At 35.4% G+C, this 16513-nt stretch overlaps 3 protein-coding genes across 3 annotated transcripts; 1 reads left to right on the top strand and 2 right to left on the bottom strand.

The window, feature by feature from the left end:
* Positions 1 to 319: 319 nt before the first annotated feature.
* LOC143459325 (putative methyltransferase-like protein 24) lies at positions 320 to 3379 on the bottom strand. Its single transcript, XM_076956421.1, has 6 exons — positions 3184 to 3379; positions 2863 to 2975; positions 1950 to 2154; positions 1692 to 1805; positions 1418 to 1512; positions 320 to 1082 (listed from the first exon to the last, which is right to left on the bottom strand). The coding sequence occupies exons 1-6, from the start codon at positions 3302 to 3304 to the stop codon at positions 768 to 770; spliced, it is 963 nt and encodes a 320-aa protein (XP_076812536.1). The 5' UTR covers positions 3305 to 3379; the 3' UTR covers positions 320 to 767.
* Positions 3380 to 7895: 4516 nt separating this feature from the next.
* LOC143459324 (uncharacterized) lies at positions 7896 to 13248 on the bottom strand. Its single transcript, XM_076956420.1, has 9 exons — positions 13167 to 13248; positions 11587 to 12003; positions 10939 to 11428; positions 10576 to 10740; positions 9703 to 9805; positions 9540 to 9597; positions 9244 to 9404; positions 8918 to 8993; positions 7896 to 8654 (listed from the first exon to the last, which is right to left on the bottom strand). The coding sequence occupies exons 2-9, from the start codon at positions 11686 to 11688 to the stop codon at positions 8523 to 8525; spliced, it is 1287 nt and encodes a 428-aa protein (XP_076812535.1). The 5' UTR covers positions 11689 to 12003; positions 13167 to 13248; the 3' UTR covers positions 7896 to 8522.
* A 390-nt stretch (positions 13249 to 13638) lies between these two features.
* On the top strand, positions 13639 to 16302 carry LOC143459323 (uncharacterized). The gene is made up of 5 exons (XM_076956419.1): positions 13639 to 13863; positions 14285 to 14468; positions 14865 to 15459; positions 15620 to 15795; positions 15876 to 16302. The coding sequence occupies exons 1-5, from the start codon at positions 13714 to 13716 to the stop codon at positions 15941 to 15943; spliced, it is 1173 nt and encodes a 390-aa protein (XP_076812534.1). The 5' UTR covers positions 13639 to 13713; the 3' UTR covers positions 15944 to 16302.
* The last annotated feature ends 211 nt before the right edge of the window (positions 16303 to 16513 follow it).

The following is a 16513-nucleotide window of genomic DNA, read 5'->3' as shown; positions in this document are numbered from 1 at the left end:
TGTAAATTAACACTTGTTGCTGACAAATTATTATTAAAGCTGATAGCATTGATGTTATCAAAAATCAATACGTCATCATTACCATCTTTATAGACATTTCATTAGGTAATTTTAAATGCAAACTTTTTTAGTTTTTATGTAATTAAATATATTGTTCCTGCGGTTATAATAGCATTTGTAGGCAGCATTGCACTTAAAATTAACAATTTTTCTGGACAAAACGCTCTTCTGCTCACCACAAATAGGTATTTTACCAGAAACAACGTCGAAGCGTTGACCTGTTGCCAAACAAATCGATTAAAGTTTTTCGACACCAGCACCAAATTTATAATTTTTATTATATTTTATACTATTTTATTTTAGTTCATTTTATTTCATAGTAACAACAAATTTAAATAAGTTTGTTATGATGATTTCATAAATTCCTTTTAAGCACCGTCTGGTGTAAAAGAAAAATCCCAGGCTATGACACGTTGGCCTACAATGGCAACCTTGGTTGTATAACAGTCAACGTTCAATCATCAAAGCAGAAATTTCTACACAGTCGCGTTTTAGCAAAAAACTATCTCGGCAACTGTCTACAGCAGCTTTCAAAATAGTGGGTAAACTTCATAACATTTAACAGTTAAATGACAAATAAACACCCAAATGCGCTAATTAAAAATACGTTTGTCTCATCCTACAAAGTGACAGTTGTTGACTTGTCTAAAGTGTTTGTTCAAACCCGGAAGCGGTATAATGTGGGTTTATTGCTCGGGGGTGGGCAACTAAAAGTCACATTTTCCTGGGTTCAGGTTCACCATCGCTACCTCCCATAAAATTAATGAACCACCCTTAAGCATTCTGGGCTTTGCCTCAGCCTGTGAGTAAGATGGGTCTTTGAGTACAATCCGGGTCGCTCTAACATTGTCTGTCGTGTTGTATATCCTGTAACCAACGTCATATAAAGACGTTAGCTGATTGTAAAGCCGCTGGCATCGATCAAGCCATTTTGGATTCGTTAGAGGTCCGGGCATATGAATCTCCATCGCAAATTGACGGATGCATTTGTACAGCCCTGTCTCCAGCATTTCTTCCATGACCTATGACATAAATACATGGCACACGTTGAGCGGTACTTCATTAAAACCAATAACTATTATAGAACTACAAAAATAAAGAAACTAAGAAATATTTAGATTAAACTGAATAATGCGTTGCTATAGATGTTTTTCAACAATAAACCTTTAAACAAAAAGATTTTTGAAAACTCTCTTTGGTGTCATGTAACATTTGTCATGAAATATCCAACACAGCAACACAAAGGATATTTCATGACTTATGCTTCGGTTATGGCTCATGGTATATAAAACCCAGTAGTTTAGTAGTTGTTTTCATAAAACATGGTTAAATATCTACAATACAATAAAAATATTACCATATCTTCAAACCCTCCACCATCAGGTGCGTCTGTGTCCACTTTGAGGTAATCTATAATCCTGTAACTGTGCCCAAGCTCTTTTTTGATAGTTCCTATAAAGAGAAAGAATTGTTGTTTGCCGGTAACTTCCCTTATTTTTCAAGTAAGTACGATCAGTTTTTTTTTTTTTAAATTTTCTTTATAGGGTAAATTTTTAAGTTTCAAATATGTTCTAGGCTTGACTGAGACATATTTTTCAAGTAAATATGCTCTGTATGGCTGTGTAACTCACTTATTGTGCGCATCTTCCAACCATTGCTGTCCTTGTCGTTGTCTTCATTGGAAACTCCCAAAAGATGGAAGACGACACCACTGTCACGTTTAAAACCATCTTTCAACTTTGTTGCTACAGAAAGTTATTCGTTTGACAAAAATGTTGAAACAATTATGCTTGCATCTCAAATTAATACCTTATGCATGCACATAATAAGTATGTGTAAGTGAAGAGCTGACAATCTTAGTTGTCTTTCCGGCTCTATTCCTGGCTTACTTGGGTCAAAGGAGTGAACGTCACAGCCTTTGTTTGCAATTTCGTCATCAAAGGTGAAGTCATTCCCAACGCCAAACGAATACATGGTGCATTTACTGTCGGGGTTCTTCTTGATCGGCCAAAACTTGTCTTCAAGACAAAGATCGTATGCTCCGTCTCTATCCAGCAGTCTGCCGCCGAGATATTCGTGATCTTTACAATTGTACTAAAAACATGTACATCCAAATGATATTCATTCTTGCAATATGTGTATTCGTATTACGTTTATATTTATGTTATCCTGTACAGTATGATAAGTTAGCCAACCTGTCAGTAATGTATTGTTTGATAAGTTTTTATCATACAAAACGTAAACTCGTGTCGACTCTTGGAGTATCCTAATCGTCACGCTGGAAACTATCTGTGGTCACATTTTGTAAGCGCTTGTCGCCTATTTGTGTTAAATTAAAATTGCTTCTTTTGTTTGACACAGACCTCTATGGTTTATGAAGAGTTTCCTAAAGCCTTTGTTGGTAGCAAAGTAACTTGATGCATAACGATCACACATGACACATAACCGTTAAAAAATATATTTTCAATTCAGATGCAATCTATTCATTTCCAGTTTTCTCATTACTTCCTTTGCGTTGGCATTGTACGGAGCAGTTTTAAATTTAACAGAAATTAGTCATATTAATAAGTTTATCATTTATGGCGAGCTATACAACCGCTGTAATAATTTGAAATGGAGCAAAATATTCTACTTCTGTGACCTGATAAATGCATAACAAACACGCGTTTATTGAAACATTTATTCACATCTCAACGTATGTGCAAAGAAATAGTTCTGTTCAAATTCGAAGGTGTTTCGGCAATTTTTTAATTACTCGTCAGACTTTCATTTGCAAATAAATTTCTGGCAACCGATTCTCACCTGTCGTTGGTAGACATAGTTCCAAATGGTCTCTAACGACTCTTCCGCGGAGTCTCTCTTTGTTAATTTCTTGAATTGAAAATTATTTGACGGAGCTCGTTGGGAAGATGCTCCTGCAGATAAATCAATGATTTCCAGTATTTAATTTCCAAAATCCGATTCTTCATTTGGAGAAAACGACAAAGTATAGGCTACATGACCTATAGGTATAAGTTATATAGGTCCTATATTAACGTCACGTCATTAAAGACGTTAAACCGTGTGAGTTGAAACAAAACGCCAATCAAAGTTAATTGTGAATAGCATTCAGTAAAAAAGTACCTTCATTTCTTTCATATGTAGATACCTCACGATTGCAGGTGAAGGTGATACCCAGTAAAATAATAACAGCGAGAAATAAAACTTGAAACAATCTTTCTTTGTTAATTAACATTCTTACCATTCTTACTACGAACTAGCAGCTACCCACAGCAAAACACCAAATCCCAGTTCTGTATCTTAACAAGAAATAACTTTACATTTCGGACAGAATATAATCAAAATAAATCGTCTTATTCTTGCACTTTAAGTCGTTTTACCTCGAAATTAATGACTTTCTGTGTCGGCCTTGAACGAGAAGATAAAAGTTTAAGGTCTACAGTGAATTAAAAAAAAAACGTCTAAAAATGCTTTCATTCCTGGGATGCTTCTATCTACGTCTCAAGTAAAAGTAAATATGTTTGCGTTGAAGCATGACAGTAAGGTTAGAATCTGAGAGCTTCACACAAGCTTTTTCCTTTTACAATATAAGTGCACTCATCCCTAACAACCGATGGATCGTATTTTAACAGAGATTACGCTGTTTGTCCGAGCATCAACTGGACACCATCGTTTTCAAAAACAATTTTCCTAGTCGTTTCAGAAAGGGAAAAACAAAAAGCGCTGAAATTATTTAGCGCTTCTTGCGTCAGGAATTTAAAAGCGAACACAGAGAAAAACCACACGAAGGCAACAGTATCATTGGTATATCATCGTATCAACGTTTTTGTTTTCAGCCTAAGCTTGATATAAAATTGCCGTATTAATTTGATTTCCAATTATTCTTACAAATATATCAAGCTAATACGTAGAGTACATCGTCGTCAATTTCAACAGTCATTCACTTTTTCTCTAATTTGTTTGTCTAATTTCTTCTAATTTGCTCTAACTTGTCTCTAGTTTTCTCGTTTTTCTCTAAATCCCTAATATTCTATTTTTGTCCTGTGCTGCGCAACATTGTAGTTAAAATTAATTTTCTCAACACCGTAATTATGCTCACGTGATGCTGCACAATCAACCTTGGTTTTCCACCAGTCAAAATTGACATGTTTAAGGCGGCAAAATTCACGTATTTCCAATAAACCTTTTGCTATTCCCACAAGCAGAAATGAAAATAGTCTTAGAAATTATAAGCCACAACGTTCGAATTTGGAGACGTATCCTATTTCAAACGTCCGTATTGAACGGAAATCCGATATTCCTTTATATTTTGAAAAGACGTTGCCATACAAAACCATTCATTCACTGGGTTGTAGCCATCTCTTTTATCTACGCTGTGTTTTATCGCCGTAGTTTACGACGACGACTGTTCACGTAGAAAGTAACGTTAATCAAAACAGACCTTGACGCTCGGTTAAATGCCAATCAAAAGTATGAAACGAAATAAAAACAAGAATATATTCGATGTTGCTGTTGCGCGCGGGCCTTAAAAGTGAACCCGTATCAATAGATAGATAGATGGCTTAGGTCAACGTGTTTAAAGCGTTGTTTGATTAAAAACCCGCTTAAATAGCGGTTGGAATAAAACTATGACCTACGGGGATCTACACAGCTGTAATTTTGGCAGAATGTCATCTCAAGTGTCTTGTTTCGGCTCGAAGTTTATTGTGAAAACCGCACTTTTTTTGTCACAAGGATTTGAATTAAACGTGTCGCATTCATTTTAATTTAGGCAAGTCATAAGCCGGTACTTCCGTACTTTTGGCGACATTCGTGTTTTCCAGCAACGTTTGTCTCATTAATTTTTCATGTCGTGCACAGCTCCAGCTGCACTATCTGCATGAGCTATCTATCCGCATGGTAACCACGTCCCACCGACAAATTTCAGGCTGCTAACTCTTATAGAAGGAAAACCAAATAAAGCTACAAGTCAAAAACTTTACGTTACGGTTACGCTCTCGTTCAGCGGCAAAAGTTAGCATTATAAGATAAAAACTAACAAATTTAAAACCTATGTAGAAAGAATTTGATTCCTGTTCAAACTGTATCTGACGATTCTTTATTGAAATGGTAACGTCTTTAGTGAAACTTGATGCCGAATCGTAATGATAGTCATAGCATCGTTCATTATTGAGTCGTAAAATGATGCACTGCGTCTAAAAATTGTGGCTTAGCTGTGCTGAACGATTTTATTTTGTTCGTTATGTTATGTTATGTTATAACGATGTTATTGCTATTCTCAAGAATCGTAACCTTGCAAGCAAAACCACTTAGACAAAACTTTTCTTTTTCAGAAGAAAGATACCGACAGAAAAACGTTTAAGTTTTTCATTGACCGCCAAGCTGTCATAGAACGATTTCAATATCAAAACGTGGTTGAACACTCTGCCACAGCACTTGATGTTTTATTTTCAAATAACATCAGTTTCATTGATTAAAACAAGCTTTTACGTAATTTGCCAAGAGACGCGATATGACGAAATTATCACAAAGGTTGCGTTTTGCCTATGTTGACTTTTGGCTGCGGCGCTGTTAGTTAGCAGACTTAACTTTATCTGCCTCCATTGCGCATTTCAAGTGCAGCCATTCAAGCCAGTCTTGAAGGCGATTATTACACTACGTGACTAAGGAATTATTGCTGAAGGTAATTGCATTGATTTAATCAAATTTGTGCCCAGTCAGGGATCGCAAACTACCAGGAAACAGCGTTACCAGAATAACCGCAAAGCATAGACTGCCAATATGCAAACTTTGACCAAACCATTAAATTACGTCACAGGAAACAGTTTAATCAAGCAGCAATTTTTCATACGATTTAGCAGGTATAAATATGACATCTAACGCACATAGCTATAACAATACCAGTAGTTTTAAATCTGAGAAAGCGTTCTTTTATGATAACGGAGAAATGTCTATTGTACTAGTTTTCGACGTAATACAAAGCACTCCAAACTTGCCACTCGCAAGCTATAAGTTACATTCTGATTGTTGAGCGAGATGATTGAAGCGGTTGACAGTTCTATTGCCAACATAAAAATGAGGCTGCTGTAAAGCAAACATTGTGCAAAATAGTCCCTATCATGGAGTTTCTTTTCTACGGTTTTCTTCGTCGGACACTTTAGATGTTTATTGTCATTTTCATCAAACCATAATTTTTTTTTTGCCATTAACTGTGCGGAGCGAAAGTTAGGATGTTAACCGTTGTAGTTATAGCACAATGAAGCACACGCTCACGAACATTTAACGAACAGGAATAAGTGGCAAAGCCCAAGGCATTAAAACATGCAAGATAGCAATAATAGAATTGTGCTGTAAGATGGTAGGTTAGCATGGCCACAAAATAATTTAGGCGAATTTTAGGCAAAAATAAAACGAATTTTAGGCCAAAATAACACAAACAACGAAACAACTATACACTTTTGGAAGATGTAGACTACATTTTCCCTAACATTAAAAACGCGGATATTCAACCGAAATAAATATAAAGTTATAAGTTATGATTTGATGAAAACGACATGAATGTCTTAAGTGCACAACAAGTGACACCTTAATACATGTAGAGCACCGAAGCGTACAGCTTATGGCGTTTATTTGCCGCGCTCTAGCGCACTGTTATGACTTTGCTTACTAGCGCACAATAATTACACAACATTTACAAGCATTTTTTTTTAATACAATTGAAAGAAAAAACCTCCTATTAAACCACTATTAAGAAAGCAGTATGCAGATCTATGCAGGTCATATGAAGGCAAACTGTTTTTTCATTATTGGAACATTGATTGTCTTCTCCTGTTGTGCACTGCTTAAGGTAGTGTTATTTTTTTTTCCTGTTCGTCCTTATTTTTGAGTCCAGACCGATGGCAACCCTGTCTTTGGTGTTGACTGCTGAGTCACCGTGTGCAGAATGCAATCTTAATTGCGCTTTATCAACACCAAGTGGTTAACTAAGTTTTGTAGCGCGTTACTGCTCAGCGCTCTTTGCAGCGTCACAATTGCCAGATTTCAGTGCTCTGTGTTGATTATGACGTGATTATTAGTAAATCATCACACTAGCCTAGTTTTTTAAGCCATGCAACTACCATGGAATATTCTAGAACCTAGAATCAATTTAGAGAAAAAGGTTAATGAAATTACGTAGTAACTCAATTAGTAGAAATTAGTAAGTTTGGTGATATTCAGTCTTTTTCGATGCTTGCTCCATTCCTTCTCTGATGTGTTTTTTACTGAGTGTCGTTCATTGAAGTTGAGTCATGTCATTTACATGTTATTATATGTTAAATATAATGTCACTCAGACGTTATTGTATTGGTATGTTACGAACTATTAATCACCAGGGCAACGATAAGTCTCAGACGTTAGTGCAACAATCATTCCTCAGTTAGTGCAATAATAAACCGCAACCGTCTGATCATGTTCGAGCAACGGTCAGTTAACATAACACAGTTGTTTCAGCGTTCCAAGCCAGTTCGCTTTTTTTGTGAAAACTTCGTGTTTTAATCGTTGCTCGTTCTTTTTCTTTTCTTTTTTTATTCTTTTTTTATTATTATTATTATTTTTTTTTGTTCTATCAATAGCATTTAAATGAAAGAAAGCCGCGAAATAAATAGAAAAAAGAAAACGGACCAAGCTGAGAAGATGTGATCTTTTGAAAAGCGAACTTGGAAGCAAAACGAAAAGTATTCAATATGCATTCAGATATAGGCTGAAATGTAGTATGACTTGGCACTAAATACAGCAAGAATTTTCGGTGATAAGGGAATGAACGTAACAATAAGCGAATGTGAAGAACGACTACGTTTTATATGCCGAGCCCATGAAATTAACACTGATGGTCACGAACAGGCCAGAATGATTGACGTATGCTGTGAATACAGCGATTGCAACCATTCTTGTGATAACTATGTAAATATCGGTTCCGTTTTAAAGATGTCGCCACTTTTACACACAATGTAAAAAACATCTTCGTTTGGTTTAGGCACAACATTATTTTGGGATTTTGGGCCACCACGTCAATAATTATTAAGAATAAATTAACACATAGTTACACGATACCGTAAAAGTGGCTACAAATAAAAAATTCGCCGATTTTATAATCGAAAGAATACTGTATTATTCATCCAGTATTTTGCAAATTACAGAATTTATTCGCTGCTCTAAGCGACGAATGAGTAATCAAGCAAAAAAATTGCGCAACTGCATACGAATGAAGCAAGAAAACTGAGGTTAATGTTTTCGTCGCCAAACAACTTCAGAGTAACACTTATCTCATAATGCTTCCTTTATTTCTGTATAAAAGTCGCCTTCATTATTGTCACGTGACCACTTGGCAGTGCTTGGGGAAGAAATGACGTTGTGTGAAGGTCAGAGAAAGTCTTAAACAGAATAAACGAAGAACATCTGTTTATATTTTACTGTTTCTGTTGTCATGGTGATAGGCCGTTTAGTTTCATGTGTTCATCCAATTCTGTTAAAACGCTCAAAAGTTTCGTATCGGTTTCGACGTCTTTGTCGATTCTATTCTGGCGGGTTGAACGTCTTTTAAACTTCTTCCTTTTCTGAAATTAACCAAGAGAAAGTTTATAGAGTTATAGCAATGATTGGATCATCTTACGAAATTAGTACAGATATATTGTTTCATCACTAAAATAATATAATCCCGAGTGAAGCGGGTTTACAGAAGTTGTTAAGATCACAGGCTTTTTAGAAACACTCTGCGGTCTTTTTTTTCTAAAAATACGGGAACCTTTCTCAAAAGTTTTACTCGATTCGTGACTAAATAACTATTAAAATACCAAATACTTGCAAAATTTCAAATTACCCTTTTCTTAGCAGGTCTTTCAGCGGGATTCGTAACAAAATACATCGCACGCTGTTTTTTCCTTTTTTCTGCAAACCTGAAATATTTTTCATTGATTTTCAAGAAAATCGGTTTCAAACTACAACGAGATAAAGCGAAGCAAAAACTTTAACTTTTAACTTTTCCACTTCTCATAACACTTTTATCACATATTGTTTGTGGGGAAGTGTATAAAAAAAAGTTAGTAATTTAAGGTAATTGTGAACAAACTATAATAAATCCTCTTAATGTAGATAAGTGTCTTTCACCACACCACAACTCGACTGAAAATTTTCAGCTTGATGTACCTTGTGGTACCATCTTTTTCCTCTTTGGGATATTCGAAGATCGTCTCGAGCAACTTAGGTACAGGAGTGCTGTAGTTCTTATTCGTGTAGATTTCCTCAATAGAGAAATTGTCTTTCTTAATGCGCAATGGTTTTGGCAACCCCAATGGTGTCTGTCTTGTCTGAATGAGTTTGATAGACAAGTAAGTTAAATTAATTGCAAATTATTTCACTCTACAGTCTACATGAATGATAATTTTAAATTGATTGTTGTACTTTTCAAGTTTTGCTATCTACAATTTTACTAGCAATGTTACCTTAACTGGGGGAAGGGTTTTTCGTATTCTCTTCCGTAAATTGTGAGTACTTTGGTTCCTAAAAAGAAATTAAAAAAAACAAAATTCTTAAAAACAATCACACAAAAAAGAAAACAAATTCATGGCACCATAGAAAGCACAACATAAAGTTGACAACACTGACATCTTTGAAGAATTTTCTTCATTCGTTGATTCCATTGTGACCTCAGAAATACTTTGATCCATTATATTTTCTTGTTGGGTAGAATTTTCTGGTTTCTTTCCATCTAAAGTTTTCCGAAACATCATTTAAATAACACCTCAGCAAGTACGAGTTATGTGCGACTGTGTATACACTAGAAACAGAATGCGTCACTTTTCCATTATTTCTGAAGTGAAGAAGTGTTTGAGTTTTGGGTTTTCCTTGTAATACTTTGGGCAAAATGAAAAAAAGAATTTGATTTCCTTTACCAATGTAATACAAATTATGAATGTATCAACAAAGCATGAATTTTGAAATACTCTGTGTGTGAGTGCAACTGAAAAATGACATAAAAATGCGAATAAGAATCTTGTATATAAAGATGAAAAACAGACAAGTACAACTTTGTGAATTTTGTTGTTAAATGTTTTCTGTTTTGGATGTGCAATTGAATATTTTTACTCTAAAAAGAACCAGATTATGAAAACTGAGGTCAGAGAATGAAGAACACCCACATTTACTTCAGATATACTTATGAACAGTATTTATGCATCAACCGCTAAAAAACGATAATTTGTAATGTGGGCACAGCGCAAATGATGAAAAATATTGCCTAAAGGGCAATTAAATGACGTACATGTTATAAACTGGTGTGTAGGCTATGCTTGATTTAACTTAAGTATTCCTGAAATATTCATCGAATTTAGAATAAAAAATATGTTTAAATGCAAGTTTAAAAAACATGTTTGCTTGTCAAAAAAATCAAATATTATATAAGATCGGAATATTTACAAAATACGGGGTTTTAAAGATCTCACATGTTATTTGGATACAACAATTTTTCGTAGCTCATACCTTCAATAATTTTTCTCTTTAAAGCCTGCCGTGTATTCATCGCCGCCAGGTCATTCAAAGGCGATTGTTCTTGTAGTGTTAAATCTTCCAGGTTAGGAAGAGAATCACCGTCGCGACCGTCTTCTGATGTTGCAGATCTCAATGACAATGCATTTTCATCTTGAACTAAAATCAACAGTAAATGAACGGTGAGAAACAGCTTAACATTTCACCAGAAATTGAAACAAAATAAAACTGATGTAAATCTAGCAACAAGGTGGAAAAATTTGTCATAAATGTCACTAAATCGAGTATAATTTGCATATTTATAATCAGTAATTTTTAAAAGCTCAACAGAACACCTCAGAAACTGAACAAACTCACAAGAAGTAGAACTACTGTTGGATAAACCATCTTCATCATCTATCATCCGACTTTCTTTTTCGCTTTGAATGTTACATGTTAATTCGCGGTCATTTTCTTTTGCGCTATTCTGCTGCAAACGTTCGTCTTGTTCACATGATGCCTCTAGTGACAGTTCCTGGCAGCTAGGATCTTCCGCCATAAACAACGCTTCCTCATCTAACAGCAATCTCTTCCGCTTTCGAGCAACGAGCGACATTTCACAATGTTCTGTGGATGTCTCTGGTCTTCCTTTGTTATCCAGGTCTCCTTTTATCTGGCAAAGATCTTCAGAAAAAGGAAAACTGCAATGAGTCAGTCTCGATCGTTTAGGATTATTGCAATCATCATCTTTCTCCAGATATTTTGAATTTGTTGTCATGGTAAGTGAATCAAAATGGTCTCTGCTTGCAGACTGAACCTCTTTCAATGAAGAACTGTGATTGGAAGTAAAGTAGCATTTCCCAGACACCTATTAAAACAGGTGCTATGATGATGTTTTTAAAGTATGACTAAGCAATGATATGACAAAATTAAATTGCGATGTATGCAGTTAAGTCTTCATGAGTTTTCATGTAGTGCTGGTGTATACAACAACTCAAACTTTATCAACACATACAACCCACATACTTTATCAACAGCATTTTTTCCAATTTCTACACACTGTATCAACTCTTCTAGCTCTAAGTCATACTCCAAGGTTGATGACGTATCAAAGAATGACGACTCCATTGCAGCACAATTAAGTTCTTAAATATGTACATTGCATTCCTATCATTTTTAGTCTGTCAAATTATCACTATAAATACCAGGTATTTGTGATAGCGATTACAATGAAAGCTCATTACCTTGTAGCTGAGAGAACTGACTATATTTATAAGCAATTATTAATTGTACAGTTAGCCCAAGTGATTTTACTCAACCAGGCGTTTTGCATAGCTTGCACTTAACTTGTATTACATTTCGGCAGAGTGCACTCTGTGTGATGCATTCCTCAAAGGTCAGTCTCACATACAACAGGAGTAAAAGAAAGACGTGCTATACCAACTGTATTTTTAAAAAGAGACTGCGCTATTTGCCATCTAATCAAGAGAATAACAAAAAGCAATGTGAATTTGTAGTTGCAATGGTTTCAATATGGTTTGGACAAAACGTGTATTTTTCTCCATGCCACAACTCCTAATAAAATGTGTGGCACCTGCACGCATGAGATTCATCAGAGTGCATGATGAACTTTTTTATCTTCAAGTCTTCAGAAAAACTGGCCACTTACACATAAATTTATAATAAAAAAAAGAAGATTTGAGGCTTATCACATGCCATCACGCCAAAAGTTGTGTCTTTGCATGCACGAGTTCTCGTCCAAAACTGCTTTAGTTCCTTTCTTTTCTTGCTTCAGTTTAGTTTAGTTGGGTGAATTGAATTTACGACGCTTAGCTAGGTCATGCCGAAACTCACATAGAATGCACCCTGTACATATGGTTATGGCTGTATGGTGAACTAAATTATGATTGATTTTCACAATTTTCAAATGTTAAAACAAAATTTTTTCACAAATCATGTAAATGCCAGAAATGATAGGCTACTATGTTCTCATCTAAAGGAAAAAAGGACCAAGGCTTCCGTTTAAATCAAGGGCAAAGTCATGCGCCTGTATTATTTCTGGTCATCGACGTACTACTTTCCAGTCGGGGTTGTCAAGTTGTGTAGGTTAGTGTAAAGAAGTGTTGTCTTTTGTATTTCTGCACGCCCACATTAAGGCCTGAATGAAAAAAAGTTATGAGGTAACAGAGAAAATGTTATGACGTAATAATTCCACAATACTTGATTCTGAATCCTGATATGGGAGTACAAAAGATGTAAGGAACAAAGCTGGCTAGTTGAAATGTACATTAAGTCAAGTTCGCAATTTCTCACTCGTCATAAATTAGTGAGGCATATTACTCCTAACCATTCTTATTTCGAATAAGTTGATGTACTAAACACTGAAAACATGACTGGTTCAATTGTTGATCTAGATGATCACAAGATGCTTTCGCTGCCACACCGCAATCGATAATGTTGGAACTGTATTATGATGCTTTTCGGTTTTACTGGAAATGGTTAAAGTAAAATCTCTCTCTTTGATCTTCACAACTTGATTTCACAAGCATCAGTGGGATTAACGGTAAAACGTTACCTAATGACACACATCACAAATAGGATAGTACCTGTTATATGATACAGTACGATACTGCTATTGCCGCTTGCTCGCGTTTCTGCATTTTATTGCCACTTGTCTTGTTACTCCATGATACGCAAGAGCCGAAAACCGAAAAGCAATGAATCCAAATAATTTACCCGCCAAGTTCTTTCCGCTGTTTTCACTCAAAGCCACATTGTTCTTTTCGTTAATTTTAATAACACTGCCTTTTTTTATTCGTCAATTTGATTTCAGATTTTTGATGGCTGTAAGAGCGCTAAAACATAATAGTTCAATGAAAATATTATTTATTTGTAAGAGTGTCGATAATAAAATTCAATAACAAAAGTTTTTAGCAATCATGTATGCATGAAGCAATATGGCGCCAGACGTGACGCCATCAAAAAAATACCTAGTTTTGGTGGTTCCCCTGTTAGTTCGTGTGCTCCTAGCAAAACATTGCGCTTGTTGATGCTAGCCTATGTGATGTTGTACAATTTATTAAATTGAATTTAGGCTACTTTTACTGACTGTTAAAATTTTCGTCTACTAAACGAGCTAATCAAATATTTAAAATGCCGTGTTGTGCTGCTATGTACTGTTCCAACAATCAGAAAAATTCAAAACTGTATCGCTTTCCCAGAGACGAGCTTCGCAGAAGACAGTGGGCAATCAACTGTGGTCGACCCAAATGGCGCCCGACTGAAAACAGTAAATTATGCGAGGTAAACGTTATAAGGCAATTATTTTGTGTCAAACCTTATATTTTCAGACATACAAGAATTATAGTGTGGCTAATTGCTAGTGTTTCATCTTGTTGTGCGCTGGATTTCTCAGCAAAACCAAAAACAGCAAACTTTTCAATCAGGCCTATAAGCTAATCTTTGAAAAATGAATAACATGCACATGTATACTGTTCTTGCTTTGTATTTTTGTTCCTTATTTTTAATTTTTACTACATATATAAGTGTTTTTGCTAACTGTATTTGTATTGTATTGTTTATTTTTCGTCATTAACTGTGAATACTTTTTGCAAAAAAGTTTTACAAGTTCCCAAAATAACTCCAACTTGCTTGTAAAGCGTAAATTCAATTGTTCTTGAACAAGTTTGCTGTTTAGCTTTTAAGTTATGTTTTTGCTTTCCAGGTACATTTTGAGGAATCTGATTTTAAGTTCCTAAACTATTCAGGTCGAAAAGTTTTAAAAAAGACAGCAATGCCAAGAATTTTCAAAAACTTTGGGAAAAGCAGAAAAGGCAAACATTTGAAAAATGCAACAATCAATAACAACAGGAGTAGTGATGGTATACGCCATAACACAGAGACAGAAGGTATGTATTTACAGTGCAGCATGTAAATAATTTGATACACCTGATTGTTAACATATAGCATTGTATGTAAAACTATTGTGTCTTGAAAGTTATCCTTGTGTTCAGATATTTTTCTGTATAATGGTGCTGTGGCAAAATGGGCTGACCGGGATTACGTTTTAGCTATATACTGGATATATACAGCTATATACTATATATGTTGGATTAAGTTGCTGCCATATACACGTTAAACATAATTTTTCCTGTAATTTTTGCATTTGCTGTTAGTAGTTGTCAGTTGAAGGGAGCAATTAATTACGCTATAGCAACTAACACAATCTGATGTTGCACTTCTAAGCTTTACTTTATGCCTTTTAAAAGAATATATATTCTTATATATATTCACTTCTTGTACAGATGAAGACCTAGCTTGTATTACAAATGGCAAGGATGGTCCGAGCTTATCCCAACAGTCCTACATTCATTCGTCTTGCCCTATAGAGCTACTGGAAGATCTGCGGGAAAATTCATCCCAGGATGTTAAAAAACTTACAAGTTTCTCTGGGAATCGAATCATAAGCTGCAAATGTTTCTCGGATATTCTTAACGAAGTGTGCACAAATCACAACACTTATTCACCTGAATGTCAATCGAAACTTCGGGTGGTTCGTGAAGAGGACCGGGGCCTAGGCTCAGGTCTAACACTTATTTGTGACAAATGTCCTTACACAAGCCAGTCGTATAGAACATACGATTCTCTTGTGCAACTTTCTTCCAATCCAGAAGTTCACATGAGCAAGACCAATGTGCAGTTAGCAACCGGTATTGTCCAAGCAGGTATCAGTGTGCAAGCTGCAAAAATACTTCTCAACGCTCTTAAAATCCCAAGTCCATCTTTAAACACATTGGAAACTTATTGCAAGGAGGTTTCAGATTATGTGAAACCATTAATCACTCCGGGGTTTGCCTATGATGTTTTACCCACTCTTGATGCCACTCCGACCAAGCACAAGTTAGTGAGTATAGTGAGCAATAAAATTTTATCTTATCTTTATTTGATTTATAACCTATCTGTGTGCTTTAATAAGCGTCTGTTGACATGTGTAACATAATTTGAAGTGTCTATGTCTTTCCTGATTATTCCTTTAGGTTGTGTACTTTTTTGTTCGTAGTGCGTCATGTGCTTCTAACCGGCCTAAAAAAGACGAAATAGTGAAAAGGGTGCTCAGTTCTGTTCCTGATAAGCTCACAGTCGTAGTTGTAGCACGACCAAGCAGGACCCAAAAATACAAACCAAAAAATAAAAACTATCTCACCACAGACGTTTTATCAAATGTCAACCAAAGAGGTAGAAAAACGAAATTTATCTTCGTTTACTTTTTTACATTTATTTTTACCTGTGATAATGTGTAAACTTACGATTTTTAGGTATAGTTGATGTCTGTGAGAACGAAGAGGGTATTTCTTCAACGGAGAGTGCTGGCATTTTCGATTAAAAACGACCAGAACAACGTCATTCAGATTTTAAGCTTTGTACTAATCTTTGTCTTTATATCACAACTTTTAAAACTGACGACAACACGGCTGAACACGCTGGGTTTATGGCATTCATAAATTATTTCACGGCAAATGCCGTTTAGTTACAGATGCATGGAAGCTGGTTTGCTCTGAGATGAAGAGACCAGTTGAATTTACCCCTTGGTAGATTGGTGGAAACTTTCTGTGAAAATGAGGCTGGATGATGAGAGACGCATTTCTAGCAATCTCCATCTCACATTTTTGTTTCACAAACTTTCTAATAAAAGTGATTCCATTCCATACTGTTGCAATTAAAGCAAAATATGCAGGAACCATATTTATCAACGAGTTAATCTGACACGTTTTGGAGATAGACATTTTTTCTTTTGAGAAACATAAGACAGACAGACATCGAATTGATTGTGTAGTAATCATCTGTAAGACAGACCAATTTTGTGTTCTCAATCTTTTTTTCTTGGCATCAGTTGTAAACATTTTTGTGGAGACAGCGAGCAGAATAAAAAGCAATAAACTTGTTGTACAAAACG

Source organism: Clavelina lepadiformis, chromosome 5 (genome assembly GCF_947623445.1).
Source record: "Clavelina lepadiformis chromosome 5, kaClaLepa1.1, whole genome shotgun sequence".
Lineage (NCBI taxonomy): Eukaryota > Metazoa > Chordata > Ascidiacea > Aplousobranchia > Clavelinidae > Clavelina > Clavelina lepadiformis.
Note: the sequence above shows the minus strand (reverse complement) of the source record. Positions and strands in the feature narration are given on the sequence as shown.

Excerpts from the sequence above, each read along its gene's own strand:
- LOC143459325 (XM_076956421.1), bottom strand. The coding sequence starts at position 3,304 with ATGGTAAGAATGTTAATTAACAAAGAAAGATTGTTTCAAGTTTTATTT. Across the intron at positions 2,976-3,183 it reads TACATATGAAAGAAATGAAG|GAGCATCTTCCCAACGAGCT; the intron begins GTACTTTTTTAC and ends ATTTATCTGCAG. Across the intron at positions 2,155-2,862 it reads ACTATGTCTACCAACGACAG|TACAATTGTAAAGATCACGA; the intron begins GTGAGAATCGGT and ends ACATGTTTTTAG.
- LOC143459324 (XM_076956420.1), bottom strand. The coding sequence starts at position 11,688 with ATGGAGTCGTCATTCTTTGATACGTCATCAACCTTGGAGTATGACTTA. Across the intron at positions 9,598-9,702 it reads GAAGAAAATTCTTCAAAGAT|GAACCAAAGTACTCACAATT; the intron begins GTCAGTGTTGTC and ends ATTTCTTTTTAG. Across the intron at positions 8,994-9,243 it reads GAAAAAGATGGTACCACAAG|GTTTGCAGAAAAAAGGAAAA; the intron begins GTACATCAAGCT and ends AAAATATTTCAG.
- LOC143459323 (XM_076956419.1), top strand. The coding sequence starts at position 13,714 with ATGCCGTGTTGTGCTGCTATGTACTGTTCCAACAATCAGAAAAATTCA. Across the intron at positions 13,864-14,284 it reads AAAACAGTAAATTATGCGAG|GTACATTTTGAGGAATCTGA; the intron begins GTAAACGTTATA and ends TTTGCTTTCCAG. Across the intron at positions 15,460-15,619 it reads GCCACTCCGACCAAGCACAA|TGCGTCATGTGCTTCTAACC; the intron begins GTTAGTGAGTAT and ends TTTTGTTCGTAG.